This window comes from Trichoderma breve, chromosome 4 (genome assembly GCF_028502605.1).
Source record: "Trichoderma breve strain T069 chromosome 4, whole genome shotgun sequence".
NCBI lineage: Eukaryota > Fungi > Ascomycota > Sordariomycetes > Hypocreales > Hypocreaceae > Trichoderma > Trichoderma breve.
Genome location: NC_079235.1, coordinates 1,666,329 through 1,690,000, shown reverse-complemented (window position 1 = coordinate 1,690,000; position 23,672 = coordinate 1,666,329). Strand labels below are relative to the sequence as shown.

General features: G+C 49.7%; 10 protein-coding genes across 10 annotated transcripts; 5 read left to right on the top strand and 5 right to left on the bottom strand.

Moving 5' to 3' along the window:
- Positions 1-320: 320 nt before the first annotated feature.
- T069G_06813 (uncharacterized protein) lies at positions 321-1,772 on the top strand (the record flags this gene model as incomplete). Its single annotated transcript, XM_056174023.1, has 4 exons — positions 321-630; positions 688-828; positions 904-1,083; positions 1,135-1,772. 4 exons carry the CDS (start codon positions 321-323, stop codon positions 1,770-1,772), a joined length of 1,269 nt encoding a protein of 422 aa, XP_056027602.1.
- Positions 1,773-2,522: 750 nt separating this feature from the next.
- On the top strand, positions 2,523-3,851 carry T069G_06812 (WD domain, g-beta repeat domain-containing protein; the record flags this gene model as incomplete). The annotated part of the gene is made up of 2 exons (XM_056174022.1): positions 2,523-3,369; positions 3,448-3,851. The coding sequence occupies 2 exons, from the start codon at positions 2,523-2,525 to the stop codon at positions 3,849-3,851; spliced, it is 1,251 nt and encodes a 416-aa protein (XP_056027601.1).
- Positions 3,852-4,505: 654 nt separating this feature from the next.
- On the top strand, positions 4,506-6,091 carry T069G_06811 (uncharacterized protein; the record flags this gene model as incomplete). The annotated part of the gene is made up of 6 exons (XM_056174021.1): positions 4,506-4,566; positions 4,647-4,801; positions 4,860-5,436; positions 5,488-5,547; positions 5,614-5,971; positions 6,052-6,091. The coding sequence occupies 6 exons, from the start codon at positions 4,506-4,508 to the stop codon at positions 6,089-6,091; spliced, it is 1,251 nt and encodes a 416-aa protein (XP_056027600.1).
- A 514-nt stretch (positions 6,092-6,605) lies between these two features.
- Positions 6,606-8,788, bottom strand: T069G_06810 (dual specificity phosphatase, catalytic domain-containing protein; the record flags this gene model as incomplete). Its single annotated transcript, XM_056174020.1, has 2 exons — positions 6,606-6,913; positions 6,979-8,788. 2 exons carry the CDS (start codon positions 8,786-8,788, stop codon positions 6,606-6,608), a joined length of 2,118 nt encoding a protein of 705 aa, XP_056027599.1.
- A 1,706-nt stretch (positions 8,789-10,494) lies between these two features.
- T069G_06809 (fungal zn(2)-Cys(6) binuclear cluster domain-containing protein) lies at positions 10,495-12,753 on the bottom strand (the record flags this gene model as incomplete). The annotated part of the gene is made up of 3 exons (XM_056174019.1): positions 10,495-11,515; positions 11,585-12,270; positions 12,349-12,753. The coding sequence occupies 3 exons, from the start codon at positions 12,751-12,753 to the stop codon at positions 10,495-10,497; spliced, it is 2,112 nt and encodes a 703-aa protein (XP_056027598.1).
- Positions 12,754-13,696: 943 nt separating this feature from the next.
- T069G_06808 (AAA domain (Cdc48 subfamily) domain-containing protein) lies at positions 13,697-15,531 on the top strand (the record flags this gene model as incomplete). Its single annotated transcript, XM_056174018.1, has 3 exons — positions 13,697-14,150; positions 14,206-14,383; positions 14,448-15,531. The coding sequence occupies 3 exons, from the start codon at positions 13,697-13,699 to the stop codon at positions 15,529-15,531; spliced, it is 1,716 nt and encodes a 571-aa protein (XP_056027597.1).
- A 376-nt stretch (positions 15,532-15,907) lies between these two features.
- On the bottom strand, positions 15,908-16,843 carry T069G_06807 (cytochrome c oxidase subunit IV domain-containing protein; the record flags this gene model as incomplete). The annotated part of the gene is made up of 3 exons (XM_056174017.1): positions 15,908-15,991; positions 16,061-16,254; positions 16,621-16,843. The coding sequence occupies 3 exons, from the start codon at positions 16,841-16,843 to the stop codon at positions 15,908-15,910; spliced, it is 501 nt and encodes a 166-aa protein (XP_056027596.1).
- A 729-nt stretch (positions 16,844-17,572) lies between these two features.
- Positions 17,573-18,994, top strand: T069G_06806 (fungal zn(2)-Cys(6) binuclear cluster domain-containing protein; the record flags this gene model as incomplete). The annotated part of the gene is made up of 2 exons (XM_056174016.1): positions 17,573-17,809; positions 17,867-18,994. The coding sequence occupies 2 exons, from the start codon at positions 17,573-17,575 to the stop codon at positions 18,992-18,994; spliced, it is 1,365 nt and encodes a 454-aa protein (XP_056027595.1).
- A 311-nt stretch (positions 18,995-19,305) lies between these two features.
- On the bottom strand, positions 19,306-21,278 carry T069G_06805 (ATP synthase alpha/beta family, nucleotide-binding domain-containing protein; the record flags this gene model as incomplete). Its single annotated transcript, XM_056174015.1, has 7 exons — positions 19,306-19,997; positions 20,077-20,631; positions 20,690-20,732; positions 20,785-20,870; positions 20,960-20,981; positions 21,042-21,174; positions 21,268-21,278. The coding sequence occupies 7 exons, from the start codon at positions 21,276-21,278 to the stop codon at positions 19,306-19,308; spliced, it is 1,542 nt and encodes a 513-aa protein (XP_056027594.1).
- A 940-nt stretch (positions 21,279-22,218) lies between these two features.
- T069G_06804 (uncharacterized protein) lies at positions 22,219-23,604 on the bottom strand (the record flags this gene model as incomplete). Its single annotated transcript, XM_056174014.1, has 1 exon — positions 22,219-23,604. One exon carries the CDS (start codon positions 23,602-23,604, stop codon positions 22,219-22,221), a length of 1,386 nt encoding a protein of 461 aa, XP_056027593.1.
- Positions 23,605-23,672: the final 68 nt, after the last annotated feature.

Below are 23,672 nucleotides of genomic sequence, written 5' to 3'. Positions count from 1 at the left end.
AACTGCTAACAAGTTGTACGTTTAACGCTGAAGCAGAACAGTGAATGATAATGTCTCCTGATGCCGTGTCGTTGTTATTTCCCGATCGGCCTATTCGGCCCCTGCCGAAGCGTCGACTTCGAGAGAGATTATCACCAGAGGTTGCAAACTCGATCAAATATCCCTCCTATATCCATGACCACGTTCCTCTTTTCTATTATCCAACCTATACCGCGAGAGATGATAATGGAACATCGACCTTGACAACAATTGGCTCCGCTATTCAACACCACCGTGATGATTCCAAGCGGAACTCTACGTTACGACGGAATGGAGCTGCAATGACGACCGTAATCAACGACGAATTGCGAGGATCCCTCGTAATGGGATCTTCATCAAAAATCCAGGGAATGGTCATACAGTCTTCAGCGACATTGGACCCGCTTCGCCAATCGATTGAATTACCACTACTCGCGTCCACTGCTTCCTCAGTGGATGGCTATGAATCTTTCGAAAACACCAACAACAAGAAGAAACGGAAAATTCCCACCACTGGAGACTCATTAGCGAATACTAGTCTTTCTTTGACCAGCGAAGCCAACGCATTGTCGAACTCTATACGACCTCGATCACCAGTGAACGAAGTGCTCAGTAATAGAGCACAGCTCCCCCCAGCAGGCCTGTCGGGAAATAGTTCCCATGTGACAGGCAGTCAAGGGTTGTCTGGTTCTGGCAGAGGGAGACTTGGACGGTCAAGAAATGGACGTAGCCCCTTACGAGCTTTGTCAGACGGAAGCAACGCCTGGTCGAATCGTTCAAAAGCTGGTTCGTCTCAATGGGCGTCGTCTGGTATGTCTCTTTGGTTCCTCTATGAGCACACATAGGCGCGGCAAGCTGTGCGTAGGCTGACAAGTTCGCTTATAGGTCAAACTGGGAGTGGTATTATATCTAACGCGATTGCAACTGCTGAGAAGGTACCTCTACAGGGACAGGAGAATGGAAGTCTCTTGCAGCCGCGCATGACCACATATAAGGAAATGCCTGCTTCAACGCAATTTACATTCACTTGTGAATCGCAAACACCTGGGGCTATACAGTGGCCTGGTGAGTTTCTCTGGCCTCGGTCAACGCTGTCGTATTCTAATCATCTTCAAGGTCGTTCTGTTGGCCACGGCGCCCCAGCCCAGTCGCTACAACACTTACCAACTGTCGCTCCTCAAAACCCTAGCCTGCACCAGAGTGGTTCATCCAAGCAAGCCAATAAGCTTCCCGGTGGCTCTGCTAGGAAAACCCGCAGTCGCTTAGAGAGGGAGCTTGTCATGGCTGCGCGTACTCGACGGCAGATTGCGACAGAGAACTATTATAACAGCCTGCCGGACTCGACGGAGATCTGGATTTGCGAGTTTTGCGAGTATGAGCGTATTTTTGGCGAACCTCCCCGTACTCTTATTCGAGATTACGAAATCAAGGATCGTCGACATCGGCAGGAAGAAGCAGATCGAAAGCGTTTACTAGAAAAAGCCAAAGCAAAAAGCAGGAAGGGGAAGAAAACCAGCAAAGTAGCTACGAAAGGCAGTCATACCGTCGAGCATATCTCGGATCAATCCCACGCAGCAGCTCGACCCGCTGATATTTCCCCCGCTCCGACTAATGAAAGAGGTCGCTCGACCCATTCCGACGACGGATATGAAGACGACTACGAAGATGATTATTCTGATGCACCACCTAGACACATGGCAAACGTTGCGAGTGCCCATGCAGATCCTCTACCCCCCCCTCGAGCTAAAACGTAGGGTTTTGGTCAGCTACACGAGCGGCAGGATTTGGCTAAGCAGTTATTCTTGAGCAATGATTATCATTTATGTGCATCGTACACATGTCATGATGGCCCCCTATAACATGCGATCAATAAACTCGGACGTGGTGTCTAGGCTATATGACTTTTGTTCTCTGGGGGCTCTATATCGGGTTTTGCATGTGATATTCCTTAACCCCTCCGACTAGGCCCATAATCAAGCATTCGTCAGACTCCAGGCGGTTATGATTACTCAGAAACATCCTTCTAACCAGCTACTCGTCACTCTGCCCTTCCATAGTTGGAAACTATTCTATCATGGAAGCTAATCTAGAAGCTGCCTATGCTTCAGTTCGTTTGGCACCACGAAACTGAAAGGCCAGCTTGGGTAGCTGACATTTGTACGGTATAATCTCTGTAAGGCAGCGAAACTGCCTGGCTGTATACTTTTGGTAATTCCGTGGGTCATTTCTCATGGCTCTTGTGAAAGACGGGGAGACAATTGCTATCCTCTTAGTGGGGGATGCAAAGTAATCTCCCATTCCTAAATCTTATCTAAAAGAACACTGATGGGCATGTGTGTCATCGGGTCTAGCTCGGTTAGTACTGTGGGGATGGATTTTCAAGCATTGGAGGGGCATTTCATCCCACCTCTTTGAACCGCTACACATTGGAACCGGATGCAGTCCCTCAAGAGCCTTTTCCACAGTGAGCTGGCAGGGATATTCCTGCCCCAATAGGCTCAGATATGGCCTCTACTAAAATTATTCAGTTGCAATCCCTAAAACCCGATCTCCACGAGCGTGCCTGGGTATCGATACCACATCCGAATCTTCCTCTGATTGCAACCGCGCACGGAAAGAATGTCACCGTCTTCTCCCTATCCACACTTTCTTTACACAGCGTCTTGGCCGATGGCCACTCACGTTCCGTCCGGAGCGTGTCATGGAAACCCAACCTGCCGCCGCATAATCTATGCCTCATCACAGGCAGTTTCGATTCTTCCGCTGGCGTGTGGCGCTGGGCCAACGGGGGTGACGAGGGCGACGATGATTCCGCCGATGGCCTTGGCAGGGATATGACGAGAGGGCCGGGGAATGAAGATTCTGTCAAGACTGGCGACTGGGACTACAACCTTGTGCTTGAGGGCCATGACTCGGAAGTCAAAGGCTGCGCCTTTTCTCCATCCGGCGCTTACCTCGCAACCTGCTCGCGTGACAAATCTATTTGGATTTGGGAAGACATAGCCAGTGCTGAGTCCGAGGACGACTGGGAAACCATTGCGGTTCTCAACGAACACGAGGGAGATGTAAAAGCCGTAGCCTGGTGTCCCGACGTACCTGGGCGCAACAATGTTGGGCAGCGCTATTACAGCGTTGACGTACTCGCCAGCGCCAGTTATGATAACACAGCACGAATCTGGCGCGAAGACTCTGATGGGGAGTGGGTCTGCGTCGCTGTCCTACAGGGACACCAGGGAACGGTTTGGGGAGTAGAATGGGAACCACAGCCAAAAAATGATGAATTTCCTAGACTCATGACATTTTCGGCCGATGGAACGATCCGTGTGTGGACGCTTGAGCAAGAGAAAGAGGGTACCGATGCAGATGGTTCAACAATACCTCAAGATCGGCTAGGTGGCATACCAAGCACGATGAGAAGGTCTTTTAGAGAACAGTGGAATTGCACAGCCGTGCTGCCCAAAGTACACGACAAGGACGTATATTCGGTTACATGGAGCGCTGATTCTGGCCTTGTAGCCAGCACCGGGAGTGATGGCATCGTCGCTTTGTACAAAGAAGACAGCGACGTTGTCTCAAACTTCCAGTCTGCCCCCGAAAATAACGCGCCTAATGACTCTGCAGGCTCGAATCACGATAGCTCCGCCGTCAGTGGTCCACAGTGGCAGCTTTTGACCACGGTTCCCAACGCCCATGGCCCCTACGAGATTAACCATATCACCTGGTGTAAGAGACACGATGCGGGTTCGACGAGAAGAGGTGAGGAGGAAATGCTAGTCACCACGGGCGATGACGGAGTAGTCCAATCATGGCAAGTGGATGTGAAATCTCCATAGCCAGCAGAGGTGCTCACTACCTATAGAATTTGGCATAATAAAAAACATAGAGAGTACTCTGGGACATGTGACATTGACTGCGTGATACACGTAACCTTGGTTGTATCATGCGTCTTGTTAAGGTGTCTTAATTTGTTTCCATATGACTAACTAAATATTCTAAAAAGAAAATAATTAAATAATATTTATAACACGCAGGATGAAATTCTTTGACTTGGTACCTAATTTAAAATAATTGTTCTGTCGATATAATGGCGATGGTATACAGCGATAGCCGCTCTCCATGTCCCACTTTAAGTAGCGTCCTCTGCAAGTACCTGTCGCCTAAAGTGGAGGGACCTTGCCTTAGTACCTGTAGCTACCAACAGCTCCTTTGACCGTGCTGCACTGGCCCTGCTGCCTCCTCGTCTTCTTGTACTTGTACATGATATGTCGCATCTTTGATACCGACATCGTATCCCTGTCAGATATTCACAAGCTTCAGCGCCCGCATTTCCTTCTAGCGGACCGCGCTCCGTCTATGTTTCTTCCCTCGACCCATATCTATTGGCGCGACGCTTCGAGGCACCATCGACGTCATCTTCCCCAGCGATAGAGCCCACGAGTGGCCTCACTCCCCAAACATCTCCTTGAAGCAACTCGTGCTTGACGACGATGGCGACCCCTACGCTCAACTTCATTACGTTCAACCAAGACCATAGCTGCCTTGCTGTTGGTAAATACTTTGGCCCAGCTACCGGGCGATGGCCCCTCTTCTGACTACGCTGGCATCGTGGACTAACGGATTGTTGCAAGGCACATCCAAAGGCTTTGGCATCTATCACACGGACCCGTTCTCGCGCATATTCAGCAGTGATGACGGTAATATCGCCATCATCGAAATGTTGTTCTCAACCTCCCTAGTCGCCCTCATTCTTTCTCCTCGCCATCTGATAATTCAAAACACCAAGGTAGGTGCCTAGCAGCAAACTAACCAGATTGACGTGTTGCTCATTGCTGCAACTGCAGAGGGCTTCGGTCATATGCGAACTGACCTTTCCATCCGCCGTCCTGGCCGTACGACTAAATCGCAAGCGGCTGGCCGTTGTCCTCGAGGAGGAGATATACCTTTACGACATCAGCAACATGAGCCTTCTCTACACCATCCCCACCTCCCCGAACCCATCGGCCATATGCGCGCTATCAGCATCCTCCGAGAATTGCTTCATCGCATATCCGCTTCCCAAACCGAGAGAAGAGTCCGATAGCAGGCGGCCCCCTCATGCTCCACCACAGTCGGCATATGTTGCTCCTACGTCGGGCGAGGTTCTCATGTTTGACACCTTGACTCTCAAAGCTGTTAACGTTATAGAAGCTCATCGATCGCCGCTATCTTGTATCAGTCTCAACAGCGAAGGCACGATGTTGGCAACTGCAAGCGAGACGGGTACCATCATTCGTATATTTTCGGTGCCCCGAGGCCAAAAGCTCTATCAGTTCCGGCGTGGAACATATCCTTCAACCATATACAGCATGTCCTTCAACCTCAGCTCAACGCTGCTTTGCGTCTCCTCCGCGTCAGATACAGTACACATATTTCGACTTAGTCCTCCGCCTGGGCATACCACCCCGGCAGGTGCCCCAATTGAATCCCTAGGCTCTCCGAGACAAGATCGGTGGTCCCGAGCGAGAAGCCACGACGGTGCAGATTCACCCAGTAATAGCACAACTGAATCCCCCAAAAGTGAAACCGCAGAGCTTGGAAGCAATGGTCCTGCTCCAGATGCCAGTGCCGCACCCGCTAATCGCAGCCAAAGTGGTTCTTTTAGCAGTATGCTACGCCGGTCATCTCAAATCATGGGTCGCGGAGTTGTCGGCGTTGTAGGCTCCTACCTTCCGCAATCAGTCACTGAGATGTGGGAGCCACTCAGAGACTTTGCTTATATCAAAATCCCAAAGACCACTGGACTCGGAGCTGGAGCTCGAGTACCCGGTGGGCAAAGCTCTGGCCCACTTCGCAGTGTCGTTGCAATGAGTAGCAGCAGCCCCCAGGTTATGGTGGTAACCAGTGACGGCGGCTTTTACGTCTATAACATTGATATGGAGAATGGTGGAGAGGGTTATCTCGTAAAACAGTTTTCGTAAGAACCCTTTCCTCCACTTCTGATTTTTAACTCGATCCCACCCTTAGGCTGTGCTAACATGACTTTTCACGATGCAGAGTTCTAGAGGGGGATAGCAAAAGTGATCCTTCGGCCTAAACATGATTAGGTAGGTTAATGTAACACGATACGGTCGATTGTTGATTGTCGAAATAATTTTTAAGACTGGGGCATAGGCAGTAACGTTCAGGGGTAATAGGGCAGGTCTTTGTGATTATATTTTTGTTTTCTTTTTTCAATTAATGATGTACTCAAGCAATGCCGCGGACTCGGGTGCCAACTTCTGGAGTTTTTATTTAATAGTATTGTTTGGCTAGCTGGATGAGATCTGGGATGTTACTGGCAAGTCGATTTTACAGTCAATCCGTTTAGGGATGCAAATGTAGGAGTAGTGGGCAATCATAATTATGATTATAAATGTGAACTAAGCTTGGACAACCAACACCTTCCATCTCAACCCAAGAGAGAAAACCGGGAGAAAGAAAAACAAAAGGCTCGAGATGCTGCAGTTCAAGTTCCAAGAAGCCAAATACGTGTGCGTTCCATCCAGAAAGTCCAAAAGTGATATCAAAAAAACAACTTCGCCAAAGGTACTATAAGCCAAAAAAAAGCGTCATCTGGAATAAGGGCGGTTCATGAGAGCAATTTCTCTGGCAATCTCTCCCCACTCCATTTCCCTTCTATACGGCTCCGAGGAGCCCCCCTTCTGTCGAATAAACTCTTCCCAGCGCAACAGCTCGTACGCGAAAAGTAGATGTGGCTGAATAATGACATTGAGGCGGCGAGCCCTAACGAAACAGTAAGCGCGTGGGAATGAGAGGTTGAGCGCCCGCATAACCTCAGCTATGCAGATAGTAGCACTCCTGGAAACCCCAACACGGCAATGAACCAATGTGGCTGTGCCTTTCTGAACTCCTCGATCTATACAGCGGCTAGTTAGTCTTTTCTGTTACACATCAAATGAACTCGAGGGGGGTTAATCTCACCAATGAATTCGAGACAGCGCCCAAACTCTTTGGTCAATGGATCGATACCATTGTCCTGAATACCTTCAACAAAACAAATGTTTTCAGAGCCCCATTTCTGCAGATCTTCCTCTGACCACGATGCAGATTCCCCAATACTAAGTATCTGGTGAATATTGAGCTGCGCTAAGAGATCCGGGTTGTTTGCATGGACAAGATTACCCAGGTAGAGATAATCCAGGATCCTGCTGGGAAGCGAGCCATCTAGATCCGAAAACCACGACGGTTCAGATTTCAAAAGTTTCGTCATGTCGTCCAGGCTTTTCCCCGAAGACATTGGAGATTCACACAGCAAACGAGGACTTATGGCCGACAAGAGCGACACATCGGAGGGATAAGCAAAGAAATTGCGGCGTTCAGTCGTATGAAGCCTGAGCCAAGCATCGGGTACAGGTAACCCCGTGTTATAGCTGAAATAAGCAACAGCAAGCAGAGTTGATTCTGTGTAGCCATCGGGGCAGTGGATAAGGATTTTTCGACCTCCCGCGTCCGCGGTCGATTTATGAGACTCAACATGTTGCTGAGCATCGCTATCGCGATTTTGGGGGCTAATGGTATGGGACTCTGGCACAGTGTTATGGGAGATGTGATGAATCCATTTACAAGTGTTAAGGATGGCGTCGGCCTCGGCTTGAGACCAGGTCGGGGGCATAATACTCCCTGATGATGGAAAGCAAATAGAGGTTGGACGAGGCAACTCGCGAGGATGCTCGGCAATGAATTGTATGGCACTTGGATCCAGCCGGCCCGTATCACTGCATTCGATGAGGACATCAAAGCGCTGCTCTTCGGCACTACCAGGCTCCGGGCTAGGACCCAGGTAGACATTGTGGCATATTTCTGAGGTCTCTGTCATATTCCTCATCTCTTCATGTTCTTGCTGCACCAAGTCCAGGACCTGGCCGGTAGGGTTACCGGAGGCATCGATGGCTACCAAGCTACCATGGTTTTCCTCAAAGACAGAAAACGGACTTGTGCAGACGAAGGTATTATACACAGGCATGTTTCTCGCCTGTGCAAGCTGTTTATTTCGCCATCGTTGTTGGGCGGCAGCAACTTGCCATGCGACCTTCCGACTCTCGTCTGGATCCAGCCCATAGACGATGATGTCAGAGGTGGCAGCGACTTTGGTAGGCTGGATGTGAAAATTACGAACAGACAAGCCCATCAAGGGGTCTGCATCGATGAATTCGGCAATTGCGCCTGACCGCATGAATTCCGACGGAGCAATGGCGCCCTTGAGGCGAGCAAAGCCGAGGTTGCCATCTGCCTTGACAATGGTGATTGCTCTCAGGCAGTTTGGTGTATTTCCAGGGGGGCACTGATGGCCATCGAAGTAGGTGCGCTGAGTGTGGTTATCCGGATGTAACCCATGCAGCCAGGGGAAGACCAGCGAAGGGGGAGGGAGCAGTTGTCTCGAGGCGTAATCCAGCGCTTCGGCCACGCTCGTGGCATCTATCTCATATATCGAAACATGCTCGCCATCAAGACGGACAAAATCATCGGGCGGGTAGAGCAGGGAAGCCTGCGACAGGGCTCGGGGATGGCTTGGGGACGGAGAATGCGTATACGAGCCTGAGTCTTCTTCGGACGTATATTCGTACAGGGACACGGGGCTATTGGGAATGGGAATGGGAACGGAGCCAGGCAATTGTGGGGGCGATGCCAACCCGAGCGTTTGAAGTGGAGAGGGAGAGTTGACGGGAGTGTTTCCGCGCTGAGATGCGTTCTTTGGAGGCAGAGCGGGTCTGGGGACGGCAATTGTCGCCATGGCTGGATTCGGCAATCGGAGCTTCAATGGAAGATGATGGACAGAGGCTGGTGGAGGAGCAGCACTGGCATCTTGTCCCGGGGGTGGAAAGGGAGTCTATCTCCTCCAGCGGGCTTGCGGAGGTTGGCGATGGGATCTGGTGAGAGAGCACGAGCGAAAGCGAACGGGCGGCTAACGGTTTAGGAAATGGCTGGGTTGGCGACAAGAGCTGCGTCCTTGTATTATACCAGGCTAAGGGATTTGGAGGTTACCCCAAGGGCTGGGCGAGAGATGACCACGAGACAGGGATTGTGTCTCGGATAAGAGAAGCTCGGATTCTGCACACGACCAAGAAAAAAAAAATGAACAAAGAAAATCGAGGATGGATTAGTCAAGACGGTAACGCAGGTTGCAGAAGCTGCATGTTCGCGGGAGGGTGCATAAAACAGGTGGCTGGAACCAGAGGTAGGTACTGTAGGATGCGATGCAGGAAGCAAGAGATCGTTGGATATTGTAGCACATGAGCTAGCATGTCAGATAAGGTAGCGCGAGGGAGGGGTCCAGAAGCAAGGCAAACAAAGAAACAGCGGTTGGGTAGTTGGATCGTTGACGCCGCAGGTAAACCGTACAAAGTAACTGTCGCACCATACTGTGCCTGCTGCCAAGGCTATTGGCTGGATAGGCAGATCAATTGAACCTAATACACGGAGACGGTCGCATGATGAGGTGCAACAGATAGTGATGCAACAGGCGGCATCTTATTGGGCATGGCTAGGTCGCCACTCGAGCAATTCTTGGTCTGTGAGTTCAGGGAAAAATAAGAGCCCCTCATTTCAACTGCTGCGTACGAGTACACATACTGCTATAACGGGAAATGCGGGGGAAGAGGGGGAGAACAAGGTCCGATTGCATCTCATCTTGCATTCCTTGCTTTGATGTTAGAAGAGTTTTGTGTCCAAATTATATTACCAAGTGGCACTAAGCAACCCTATACAGAAAAGGAAATCAGCTTCGCAGTGGCCATATGTAGTGGCAGTAGCAGCAGCGACGACGACGACAGCGACAGTGACAAAACGATAGCAGTAAAAGCATCAGTATGAGTACCTCTAATGCACCCTTTGCTTGTTTAGGCTTAGTTTATTCAAGATAACCTTATACCCTTTAAATCCATCCATCCTCTACACCCTTATAACGTTATCGCGATTAGTGATAATCCGGATCTCAACACTACGCAAATCTATAATATCATTCATCCATAACTCTATATCGCGGCCATAACCCATTGTCCGCTCAACTTTGCTCACATCATGAGTGGTGGCTTTCAAAGGGCGCTGCCACTTGCGCTTACTGTATTCTGTGGTGTTGTGGGTGGTCAGTAGCCATGGAACAGCCCTGTGCTTGGCACAATGCTAATTCTCGAAAAGGATTTTACACCTTCCAGCCTTTGTTTGCTCCCCAAGACCAATCACCAACGGAAAAAGTGCAAGGTAAGAGAGGTTACTGCATGATGACATCCTCATGTGACCCGTAGTTAATGCGCAATCGCTTTACAGAGACAACAAAGAAATGATCAACGGCGGGCACGGTAGACTTTCTCTCAGGGGCTCACTTCTGTGGGTGCAAGCAAGCCACCGCTTACTTTATTTAAGCCAGAATTGCTCATATCACATTTGCGGCGTCAAGTAAGATTCATTAAGCTCATTAGAATTATACGTCATGTCATGATATTAAATAAAAGGGGCATCTATACCCCAGAATAACTTGTCCCAATCTATAGTATTCAAATCCATTTTCCCTTCGAGCATCTGCCAATGTTGATCCATTAATACGTTGTCAGGCTCAGTGCCCATGTTCTGCTGCATCGAGTTCATGCGGAGATCTTGATTCGTCGAATCAGGTGTCATGGGAAATGATTCTCCGTAATTTGAAATCCCCGACAATTGCTGTTGTAGCAGATCTAGGGCGCGATGCTTGATCTTGTACTTTTTGAGGATCTGAATGGACAACTCTAGCAGCCTAGCAGCCGGTGGGAACTGGCCTTGTGCCTCGTGCAAAATCTTCCATGCACCAGCCACATCATCTTCTCCCTCGCCATTATCTTCCGCATCGCCCTTCAGACAAGCATTCAACACAAGTGCAGTGCTGGCTAGGAACAGGCTACGCAGAACCATTGCCAACCTCAAACGAGAGCTGAAGAAGGGAAGACATTCTCCTTGCAGTTGATGGTCAAGCTCGAAAATCACCCTTGCGGACCTCAGGCAAACGTCGCGTGAATAGGCATATGCTGGATCGACAGTTCCCTGGGCTAAGTAGGGAAGGTGAATCTTACACAGTTGTCGGTGTAATAGCAGATTCAACATGTAGCGTTGCGCAGTGATAAAAGGCGAGCGTCTGGGATCAGTGACAGGAAGTTCATCCAGGTGTGAGCAATCGAGTGAAAGGAAGTCCGGAGCATCACTGATGAACTGGTTGAGCTTTGCATCTGCATCCAGCACATTTTTATATACCTCGGATTCGGAAACCGGCTTGCCCAAAGGTGTGCGGTCAACCAGTGCCCGACATACTTCTGCAAGACGGATGCGCTGGACGAAATAGGAGATGCAAGTGGCCTCGGTTGCTGGACGATCAACAATCTCTACTCCCTCCATGATGTCTTCGTCATTTGCATTTCGTGGCTTGTTTACAGCCATCTGGTTTTGGTGGATGAGGTAAAAGCCTTCTTGAGGACAATTGAATTGAGCCAATGTCCTTGAGGATCGGTTAGCAATCTTGGATGATGATATGTTTGCGATCATATGCCGAGAGATCCAGACTTACCAGTCGGTTGCAACCATGAACCACCAAACTCTCCTTCCAATTTCCTTCCTGGACTCGCTCATCCGAAGGAGCGTCGGCATTGGACTACCTCGAGGGTCATCGAGACGATGCAACGACAGCTCCGTGGCCATTGCAATGGCCGACATGAAGACACTACGGGCACGGTATGAGACGCTCTCGTGATTACAGAAGACGAAGAACAGGATGATGAGGCCTTGGATGCATTCCAATGACGCATGTGCGGTTCTCTGTGCATGATCGACGACATCCAGCGCCTGCTTAGTCCAGAAGGTTGACTGTCCGTTCGCCTCGGAATAGTCTGAGAACAAACACCTGATATCATCGGGGGCCGACCACGCATATGTTGTGCTTGCACATATGCTTAGCAGCAGCAATATGCCGCCAACATCGACACGGACGTTTGCCTCCAGCCCTGCGTATATGTCTTCCACGAGGCTCTGCACCGTGGGGACATGTATGATGTGGTAAAACAAGGAAATATCAGCTATGTACTTCTGGAGTATGATGCGCATCTCATCTCGGCGAGGCAGCCAGATGCACTTGACGGCATCCACCGGCCCTGTCATTGACGCAGGATGACCATTTTGAAAAGCATGGGACGGTTGAGTTGGGGCTAATCGAATGGGACAGGTACGAAAGATGATGGGGTCAGATATCAAGGAATCCTACTCTAGATCTCAGTCTCACGAAAGCACATCTTACCGCGCAGAGACAGCCCCTTGGGGAGGAATGCTCGGGCTCACCATCAACTTTTGATCGGAGCAGGATCGCTCCAGCTCCAGCGCGTCAGCCGTCAAGCGCTGCAGTCTAGGTGGCACTGGGCGTGATGCCAAGGCAGGAGTATGCGCTTGTTGTATTGGCTTTTCAGCCCCTTTCACCGAGTCGCCATCCTTTTCGCTCCCCTGGGCCGCAACGAGGCTCTCCAGACGCTCCAGACGAGCCAGAAGCTCCAACGTCGACGCATCCTTCAGAGCAGGCGACTTGACCTGCGCTTGACTTCCCGTCGCTGCCGCGACCGCGACCCCTTCATGCTGGCAAACAACGCCGCGCGACGTACAGTTGGAGCATGGAAACTGGCGACTGCAGCGCAACTTGCGTACCCTACACAGGTGGCACGAAATTGGGCGTTGTCTCGGTTGGCGACCCATTCTGGAATATGGTTCAACAGGATAAGCCAACAATTTTCTACGAAGAGTCCATGGAATGAAAGGAAGCAGTTGCCATTCATTTTCCATGGGCATTGGGGGAGTCGCTTATCGAAAGATTTTCCGCGGAGTTTCCGCGGGCATGAACTAGTTTCTGACATCATGCCATGAGACAGCCAATGATAGCACAGTATTATTCTCTGACTTACAGACTCTTCTGTGAAATAGAGGGACTGTTGCTCGTCGGAAATAGCTCCTAATCCCATTGACGAATTTTGCAATTATCCTTTTCATTGAGTTGATGGATTTTTGTTTCAACCAAGCACAACTATGTAGATGTGGTTACATCCCTATCCAGAGTCCATCAAGCGAATTTCCATGTGATATTCGTCTATCCAGTAAGGCCTTGCGAACATGACGTTTAAGAACATATTGCTCCACTTGCTTATATATCCATTATGTGGTTTTACGGAGGTTTGCACTTACAGCATTCATAGCTAGACACCTCCTTTGTCAAACATGAAGCTCCAATGCAAACGGCGATCTATAAGCTGATTGGCTGGCAAACCGGTCTGCGGAGTTTAAGCTTTTGGAGAGCTGCTTACCTCATCTTGGAGTAGTACTCCGACATCGTCTCACTGCTTGCGGATCCTGGCCTCTTAACGCATGGCCAGCTACAATACAATATGAACAAAGACACTTGATCTGCTTAAAGACGCACCCTAGAAGATATTCGATTCTTGTTTACAATCTGAACTCCTGATAACGTTGAAACCGCTCATCCTTTCTACCCAATTTCTTCATATTGACACGATATCTTGAGACCCCATACGATGACCTGAACGGGTCGCCACGCCCCTAAGTCAAACCATCCAGCTGTTTGGATCCCTGACAACCGCCATTCCCATTTTCTAGATATGCTATACCGGAAGTCTCATTTTTCACAATGATGAGACTAAGCCGGGGGCGTTTCTTGTCCCATTGGTGCTCTTCCCCAATCCAGAGATATAGGGTCACCGTGCTGCCAGGCTACTATAGCCGTCATCTCTCGGTATATCCGTCTCTTCGATCCAAGCAGACGCCGGACTTTAGCTCCGGCTTTACCAGAAGCTATGATCCTACACAGGAATCTGGCCGTGGTCCCATGTTTAGAAAAGTAAATTTCGGAGTGCCGCAATTCTACCCTCGTGATTTGAAAAGGCGTGTGGACGAATACGTCGTGGGCCAGGACCGTGCTAAAAAGACAATCTGCGCCGCCATCTTCAACCACTACCAGAATCTCAGGAGAAGGCGCCAGCATGAACAAGAGGACAAGGAGAAGCATGAGAAACTCATGCGCCAACGGTTCGCACGTGATAGAGAGCTGTCCCAAAGGCGATGGGATGCTCTCCCTCTCGAAGGTAAGTTCACTGCTTACAAACCCCAAGATCCCTGCCGGTAACACAGTCCATCAAGACGAAGTTCCTGGACAAACTTCCTCAGCCCGCCAGGCGTCTGAGCTCGCGTCCGAAGCAAGCTTTAATGCTCCGATTTTCAAGCCCGAGGAGCCGGCTGTTGCGGAGCACATCAAGATTGACAAGAGCAATATCCTTGTGATTGGGCCGACTGGTGTTGGCAAGACGTATATCCTAGAGTAAGGGGCTGATTCCTACCTTTTATAATTGTTTGGCTCGTTTTAGCTGATGAGAAAATCTCAGAACTTTGAGCAAGAAGATACAAGTACCGCTCACCATCTGCGACTGTAACTCCCTAACCCAAGCAGGCTACATTGGACAAGACGTGGAATCCTGCATTGAAAGGCTGCTTATAGAAGCAAATTACGATGTCAAGGCGGCAGAGCACGGGGTGGTGGTTTTAGATGAGTTTGACAAGCTAGCAAGACGAGAGACAGCAACCGGTCGAGATGTCAGTGGCGAAGGAGTTCAGCAGGCCTTGCTCAAACTCGTTGAGGGAACAAAAGTCACCATCAACGTCAAGGACAATCGTTCTTCTCGCGCGTCTACACCCATTCCCACAAATTACACTGCATCCGGTGCCCCTACAACATCAATGCCAGTGAGCAGTCCGCCAGGCAAAGTGGACCAGTACACCGTCGATACCACCAACATTCTCTTCGTCTTCTGCGGCGCTTTCGTGGGGCTGGATAAGATTATTCTTCGGCGAGTCTCAAAGCCAGCCATGGGGTTTGGAGGGGATGTTCAAAGTCGACAAGCCGGGACGGGAAACAATTACAATCTGCCACCTGAAACATACGCCCACCTAGCACACTACAGCCCACAGTCTGCACCAAGTTTCACTCCAATGGACTTGGTAGTATCTGAGGACCTCCAGCGGTTCGGCTTTATTCCCGAGATTATAGGCCGACTACACAATATCTGCGCTCTCAGCCCCTTGTCAAAGGAAGACCTCTATCGAATTCTCACCGAGCCACGCAATAGCCTAGTGGCTCAGTATACTGCGCTGTTTGAGACATATCCGTCTCAGCTATTCTTTACGGAAAAAGCACTAAGCGCCATTGCTGAACGCGCGCTTGCAGCCGAGACGGGTGCACGAGGGTTGAAGATGGAGATGGAGCGCGTTTTGGCTGAACCAATGTTTGACGCCCCGACGCCATACGTCCTCATCACTGAAGCCTGCGTCAATGGGCATGAAAAAGCACCGTACTGGGGGAAAGATGGACGTCATGAGCTTATTCGGATGATGGAAGAAGAGCAATTCAACCCGCCCAACCCGGAGCACTCACTGGAGGAACTGGGGCAGGTAGACGAAGGTAGAGGATGAGATTTGAGAAGCATGCGTAACCAATTTTGTTTCTTTGTCCTTTTTCCTTTTTCGTGATTTAGAATAGTAATATGCATGAGGGCATTTCGAAGACTTTTTCGAGGCAAAACTTTTTTCGTAGGTGTTGTTGTCCGTGAATTGCGTGATACCTTCTTCACGGATCAATGAATAAAGAGATGATTTTGGAAGAATGGCACTGGCTCCTGATGTAACATCATTCCAGACTCGTCACTTGAATAATCAACGCCATGCGAGAACCCTGTCTTGCATACTCTCTAAGACTAAAGCTATACATGTACAAATGTCGTTTTGATAAACCGTCTCCCATGCCCGCCCAAATTGTGCGAAGCTTGGAGCGATATTATCGTGTGTTATTTTAGTTTTTGGGAGGGGACTGAACAACACCCTTGCCAGTATAGCCGGGAGAAGAGATACCGGTGAGGGGATCAGCACCTTGAGCCTATTCAAGCAGGTTAGTTAGTCATATCCTCGCAGCGTCAATTTGAAATATGGAGAAATATCTATATACCTTGAGAAGCTCGTTAGAGGCCTCCTGGTACTCCTTGTTCATGGTGTAAGGCGCAGGCTTGGCGGCAACTCGGATGGCAGCGAAGAGAGCGAGAGAGGCGGCAAGGCCAACGGCAACTCCCCAGGCAACACGGGCACCGGCTCCGGGAGCGTCAACGGTGCGGGGGCCGTGAGGGCCGAAGGCGATCCAGTAAGCTATTGTCATGACATGAAGTTAGCAGCTGAAGAAGATGATTATAAGTGCTAGTAGCAGTGGTAATGACGTGTTGAACGTATGTTTTATGCGTATTGGCAAAAGCTCTTTTGTTGATTGGCATAAAATTCCAGCCCACTCGGTCCAGGAATTGATGACACTGAGCACCTTGGCCCGCCTCGATTTGGTGAACAGTTTCCATGCCAATTAAGAGCGGATTGCCGGGATCGTTATCGTATGAGCTGTTGTAGGTCCTCGAGAGAGAGAAGAAAGAAAAGAAAAGAGTCTGCAGCTCCGGATCGAGGCAGCAAGCTCAAGCCAGCTCTCCCGGGAGGGATTTTCACAAAAAATCAAGGTGCACCACCTACCGGCCTTCTTCTCCTGCAGGGTCAGGTCGTTCCAGCTGCCCTTCATGCGGTCACGCAGGGCCATCCACAGGTCGGCCTGCTCCTGGAGAGGCATTCCCTCCCAGCGTTTCTCGATGTTGGACAGGGTCGGGTTGGAGAGCGCCTGGCTCGACATGGCCCTGGACGCAGCCAGTCGGGTGGTCTGCGTCAAGGCATTGCCTCGTAGAACCATAGAGCGCAGCATCTTGTAGGGATTTGCGATTGACGGAGCTCGAGTCGAGTTCAATTGAGAGGTAGCAGCGAGATTGTCGGTGGTTGCGGTAGTGCAGCGAGGGGATTTAATTCCCGTGCTCCATATGTCTTTGACTAGACAAAATCATACGACTTCTAGTTGGCTGGTGATGAGTATGGAGCGATTAGCGCAAAAATCTTTGACTACATGCCTGTGGGCAGCTAAGCTATCTACAGCCGCACCACGAAAATGTGAGAAGTGGGGTGGTATAAAGCATAAAAGCAGTAGTATGTCCATCTATACCATAAAATATTAATTGTTATAAGTATTACTGCTTTATTAAATCTTTATTTCTCTTTAGTTAATATTACTTTAATATTTCTTTTGAATATTTAACATTTTTAAAAAAAAATTAATATACAATATTGCATTATCATTTGCTTAATCTTTTTTAAAAGAAAGACGAGACAGATACTTATTTTGAAAAATAAATAAATTGAAAATGTTAATAAAATACTGCCAATTGGTTTAACCGAGGCTATTCCTCCGTATCTTCAACGTCTAATATCACCATGGTGGGATAGGGCCCTGTACCCGGTGCTGTCTTGTTCCGAACTAGCCTGTGCATCGCATGTGCGGATCTGCATTGTCATCAAGCAGCAGCCTCCCAAACTGCATCACACACATTGCGCCAATACTTCCATATGGAACGTCTAACAAGGCTCTTCGCCGCCGCCAACTATGGCTGAGACACCGCTTGAGAAAGCACCAGAACTAGATAGCCCGCCACAACCAAAGCCCTACCATGCGAAGCGCCCTCACAAAAAGTCCAGGTCCGGCTGCCAGAACTGCAAGGCGCGAAAGGTGAAATGTGACGAATCGAGGCCCGTGTGCCGGTCGTGTAAGCTGCGAAAGGCCGACTGTGTCTATGTTGATCCCCAAAAGCCGCGCCACTCTGCCTCCGTGACGACTTCGGCGGTATGGGATTCGAATCCCAAGTCCTTCGGGAGTCGAGCGCTGGCGCATCATACCAAGTCTGAGACGACTACCTCAACAAATCCTACAAGTATATCTTCGGCATCGTCTGTCCTATTTTCGGCGCCTATACTTTCGCTGGCCGAGAGGTATAGCAATCAGACTGCTTCTATACCCGCCGAGTTACTATGGTGTCCAGTCGGGATTGATATGGCGGATATGAAGGCACTGTGGTTTTATGCGACTCAAACATGCGGTTCCTTTTCCATTGTCGCAAACGACGGCCATAAAAATATCATGAGAAGCCTGTTGGTTCGGTTCGGATCCGAATCTCCCTTTCTGCTCGACTCCATCTTCGCTCTCGCTAGTTTACATATGCAACGTCTCAATCAGCAGTTCGATCCGAAGCGTGCTCTGTCGTATCGGGTCAAGTCGTTGGCAGGATATCGCAAGGCAATTGAAGACGCTAATCCGGGAGACTTTCCCGCTCTAGTCGCGAACTCTCTGCTTCTAACGGCCTTGTCATCCGAGAACTTCCGAGAACCAGACGGCACTCATTTATATATCCTTGACTGGCTTGTCGTATGGAAGGGCATCATCCTCGTTATGGATCTAGTTTCCAAGTCCACTGTTGTCGAGAGTGGCCTGAATAGTCTATTCTTCCGTCCTCCCACCGATGTGGAAAAGACTGCTTTTATTCCTCGTCAACTCCTACAGATGGTCGCTTCCATCACGCCGAGTGATTTCGATTACTCATTTAGGGAGGCATATGTTGAGACGTTGAAGTATTTGGGCAGTCTCTATGTGGATTTGGCACAAGGGCCTTCATCCATGAGGAGTCTAAGGATTATAACCATCTTCACCTATCTCCCCAGCCAGTTCATCGACATTGCGCGCATGTCGCAGCCGCGTGCTTTGGTCATCCTTGCTTACTTTGCAACTTTTTTCAAGCTGGTCCAATGGGAAGTTTGGTGGCTGGAGGGCGTGGGAGATCGCACAATACGGGATATCTGCGGCCATCTTGATCTAGAATGGCAGGCCTTCTTGCAAGTCCCATACGCGGCCCTCGACGCTCAAGACCGCAAACAGCTGTCCAAGATCATACTTGAAGATACAGAGCTGGTCTCGCCTCAAGGCTACCTTCTAGAATACGAAGCTTATGTAGACCAATCATTAGGTTTACTGTGAGATTACGGTCCTCATTAGCTTAGTCTTGTGTCCCTGGAGCCTTGGTTTTCTGATATACTTGTATTTGTTTCGATAGAATTTGGTAGGATATGATGAATTGATAAATGAATCAAACATATAAGCCTACGTCGGTAAATTTGAATAAATTTTTTTGTTATATTAATAGTTGCAAAATTTCTCAGCTCTTGTACATATAGCCCATGGATAGCATGTTTGAAGAACTCTTACTATCAGATAGCTGTTTACTACTATACTAGTCTATACACAGGCCAACCATTCCCAGCTCTTGGGACGAGCTAACTGAGGCCTTTTTAATTCTTCTCCAGATCCGCCAGAATCTTCTCACCCTTAGCCTTGGCTGAGGCCAGGTCGCCAACCATGTAGAAAGCAGCCTCGGGAAGGCTGTCACCCTCACCGTTGAGGATGGCCTTGAAGGAGGCAATGGTGTCCTTGAGGTCAACGAGCTTACCCTCGATACCAGTGAAAACCTGGGCGACGGTGAAAGGCTGGCTGAGGAAACGCTGGATCTTACGGGCACGCTCGACGGTAAGCTTGTCGGCTTCAGACAGTTCGTCCATACCCAGAATGGCAATGATATCCTGGAGACCCTTGTACTCCTGGAGGATCTGCTGGACACGGGTGGCGGTCGAGTAGTGCTCCTGGCCGACAATACGGGGGTCAAGCATACGGGAGGTGGAATCAAGAGGGTCGACGGCGGGGTAGATACCCAACTCGGAGATACCACGGGACAAGACAGTGGTAGCGTCCAAGTGAGCGAAGGTGGTGGCAGGGGCAGGATCAGTCAAATCGTCAGCAGGGACGTAGACAGCCTGGACGGAGGTAATGGAACCCTTCTTGGTGGTGGTAATTCGCTCCTGCATACCACCCATGTCGACGGCGAGGGTGGGCTGGTAACCGACGGCAGAGGGGATACGACCAAGCAGAGCAGACACCTCAGAACCGGCCTGGGTGAATCGGAAAATGTTGTCGATGAAGAGCAACACTGTGGAGGAGATATTAGCGCCGTGTATCTAAAAAAGGAGGGGAAGAAAGGGCGCAGCAAAAACAAATAAACAACTTACCATCCTGACCCTCCTGGTCACGGAAGTACTCAGCAATGGTCAGACCAGTCAGGGCGACACGGGCACGAGCTCCCGGGGGCTCGTTCATCTGACCGAAGACCAGAGCGACCTTGGACTCGCCATCAAGCTGAATGACGGAGGTCTCCTGCATTTCGTGGTACAGATCGTTACCCTCACGAGTACGCTCGCCGACACCGGTGAAGACGGAGTAACCACCGTGAGCCTTGGCGATGTTGTTGATCAGCTCCTGAATGAAGACGGTCTTGCCGACACCAGCACCACCGAAGAGACCAATCTTTCCACCACGAGCGTAAGGAGCGAGCAGATCGACGACCTTGATACCAGTGACCAGAATCTCGGCAGAGGTGGACTGGTCAGTGAAAGAGGGGGGATCAGCGTGGATGGGCAGGAACTTGTCGGTCTTGACAGGTCCTCGCTCATCAATGGGGTCACCAGTGACGTTCAGGATACGACCGAGAGTGGCGGGGCCGACAGGAATGGTGATGGGAGCACCAGTGTCGGAAGCCTTGGCACCACGAACAAGACCCTCAGTACCTATCATGTCCATGAGCTTTCAAAGTCCATTGCGAAGATGAGAGCGGAATATCCTTACCGTCCATGGCAATGCAGCGAACGACATTCTCACCCAAGTGTTGCTAGACAATATGTTAGATGCGGTACTTAACAACAGCAACCAGGTGTACCTACGGCGACCTCGAGGACCAGCTTCTGGTTGTTGTTGGTGGTCTCCAGAGCGTTCAGGATAGGAGGGAGCTTGGCAGTGTCGAACTTGACTATAGAAAAATCAGCCGCGTGCTCAATGGTGCCGCAATGCTTCCTATACACGTCTATATAAAAAAAAAACGCAAGGGTTTTCACTAACCGTCGACGACGGCACCAATGACCTAAGGCGGCTATTAGCGACAATTTCCACCATTGACCATTCGTTCCCAGGCACGGCTTACCTGGTGGATCTTGCCATCTCCAACGCTCTGAGTGCTTGCAAGCCTGACGATGGGGGATCGGGGGAAGGCTGGTCGGATAGCTCGTCGAGCGGCAATTGATGGGCGGGCAGCCCTTGCGAGGGACGAAACGCCGCTGTCGGGTTTGGCACGGTTAGAGGTCTGTTCCAATTCGCATGCAGGGCAAGGGATCAATGGCCGGCAGCCAGATTGAGGCGTGAGGACTCACCTCTTGAACATCTTGGCAGATGACAGAGAGCAATCAGCGATGGATATGCAAATGAGTTGGTTAAGGCCGGGAGAAGTTTTCAAAATGAGCAGTTTAGGACGGGAAAGCGACTACTCCGGTAAGAGCTTTCTTCCGGGTCACGTGCAGCCACTAGGATTGGGTTTTGGGCCATTTGACCCCATTCTCCCCATCAATCCGGCCGCCCACTCAAAAGGCTGCGAGATTTCCAGCGGCCTGCTAGCGGTAGGACTCCGTGTCTTTCCGGCTAGCAGCGCTGCCAAGTTTCCTCTTCGACTACCACACTGCCAACCCTATTTGTTGATGATATTCCTGTGCTCTCTGCTGTGTGTGCTGCCTCGGCCCTCCTGTGAGGGGGTACAATGGACGATAGCTCACGATGCTCAAGTGCTTAATAAGGTAGACATCTACTGTCTAACACTTGGACGAACGAAGCATTTCTTTAGGGAGTTCTAATTGTTCTTTTTGGTATTTCTGGACAAGTATGCTACTTCGTCTTCAGGTCGCATCGCTTCAACGCCTTGGTATTCAGGCAGTAAGGCGTAAAGGCCTCCAGCTAGTTCGCACCTTTAAACATGGAACCGAGAGTCGCGGGGTGCAGTGGGGTGGATATTCTTCCTCGGTACCTACGCCTTGTTAGGTAGGTGCACATTTGCAGCCAGCCGCGCTTGATATGATGCTAGATTCATGAATCAATTGGTACTGGATTCTCTCTATAAATACTACTGGGACTAATTTACCAGAAGAAGTCGGCTCTTCTATAGTCTAAGATCTGAGTTTTGCATTTCTCTTCTTTATCTAACAAGTGAACTGATTATGTAAGGAAACTAAACAATGACAACTGAATCTCATTACCTGCATACTGACTAGCACCTCTCACAACCATCCAAGCATCTTATACTCCCAACATCATCCACAAGTGTTCAAAAACGTCTATAACTTACACAATGATATCACGCTCCCAACGGTGAAAACCATGTTCCAGATCCAATCTGCTGTCCAATCTCCTGTTGCACCGCTTACTTGTCCCAACAGCTGCTTCCTAGTCAGAGCATTCGCCTGCATCCACAAATTCTGCTCGTGTTGCACTGACAGATACATGAAAAGACTCATCAACGTCCAAATTGGGGTTGCCAGAAAAGTGATTACTGCTCGTGCCCAGATTTGGAAGATATATGTCGTACTACCCGATAAAGGACCTTGCTTTGGTCCCACGTTCATTGCCTCAGTGAAGTCGAAATATAGATCTTTTGCAATAGCGACAAAAGGTTGAACGCGTCGAACCGCTGTAGCTTTTTGCGCCACAAGTGAAGACGCTGGCGGCGATGATGAAGGCTTCTCCAACGAGATGACTTTCTGCTTATCATCGTCTTTTCTCGGGTAGTTTAGTTGCAAAATCTGTCCAGCGGGGGTCTCAGTTTTCGTAGCAACATCACCAGATGGATTTGCCTTGACTGTTGTTTTCTTGAGGGCGGCGATTTCTGCTTCGCCTGCTGAAATTATCTCCGTGTAAGACTGCAACTGTTCCTTTAACGAAGCATTTTCTTGACGCACTGCTCCCGCTCCCTCATCTTGAGACTCCAGCTGTTTCTTTAATGAAGCATTTTCTTGAAGCATTGCTTCCACCATCTCATCTTGAGACGCAACTTTCTTCCTCAAGGAATCAAGTTCTGCAAGAATCTCATCAATGTTTACCTCGGGGTTTTGATTCGAATCTGCGTTGATAGAGTAAACGATGTTATTTCCAATTTCGCTTGCGGTGTCCATCGCATCGTCATCACTTGATATCGACCGACTTGATTGTGGTGAGTCAACTGGGAGGATGTTGTCTCTGGTAACAGTGTTGTATTCGTCTTCCTCGTCGCTCTGATTGCTAGCAGCGTTCAATTCCAATCCCAGCGAGTCTCCAGTCATATTGTTATTCGCATCCGGAAAAGACATCTCGTCGTCCTCCAAAGTAGGAATTTCCCCTCCTATCGAAGATCCTCTTTCGGACATCCTCGTATCCTCTTCTTCGCCAGACTGCTCCTCCAAAATTGAGCTTTCGGAAGCTGTTGGATTGATATAGTCGTTCGCAAGGGGTGGAATTGCAGCTTCAATCGATTCGCCATGTCCGTTCATATCATTTAGCTGGGCGGCAGCAGGTGTTGCCAGGCCGCCATATTTATTCTGTACGGCTGGGCTTCGAGTTGGTCCTCTTCTGCGTTTAGGGGCAGAACTGTAACCTGAGCCATTTGCAGCAAATTCGTCAGGTACATCTGTATTTTTCCACGTGCCCGATTCATCGGTGCCAACCGGGCTTGGCTTGTTTCCAGACATGTTCAGTTTAAGGAGACGTGAATCTGAGTAGTTCAAGGGTTGCCTTGGGGTGGAACGCTTCCCAAAGT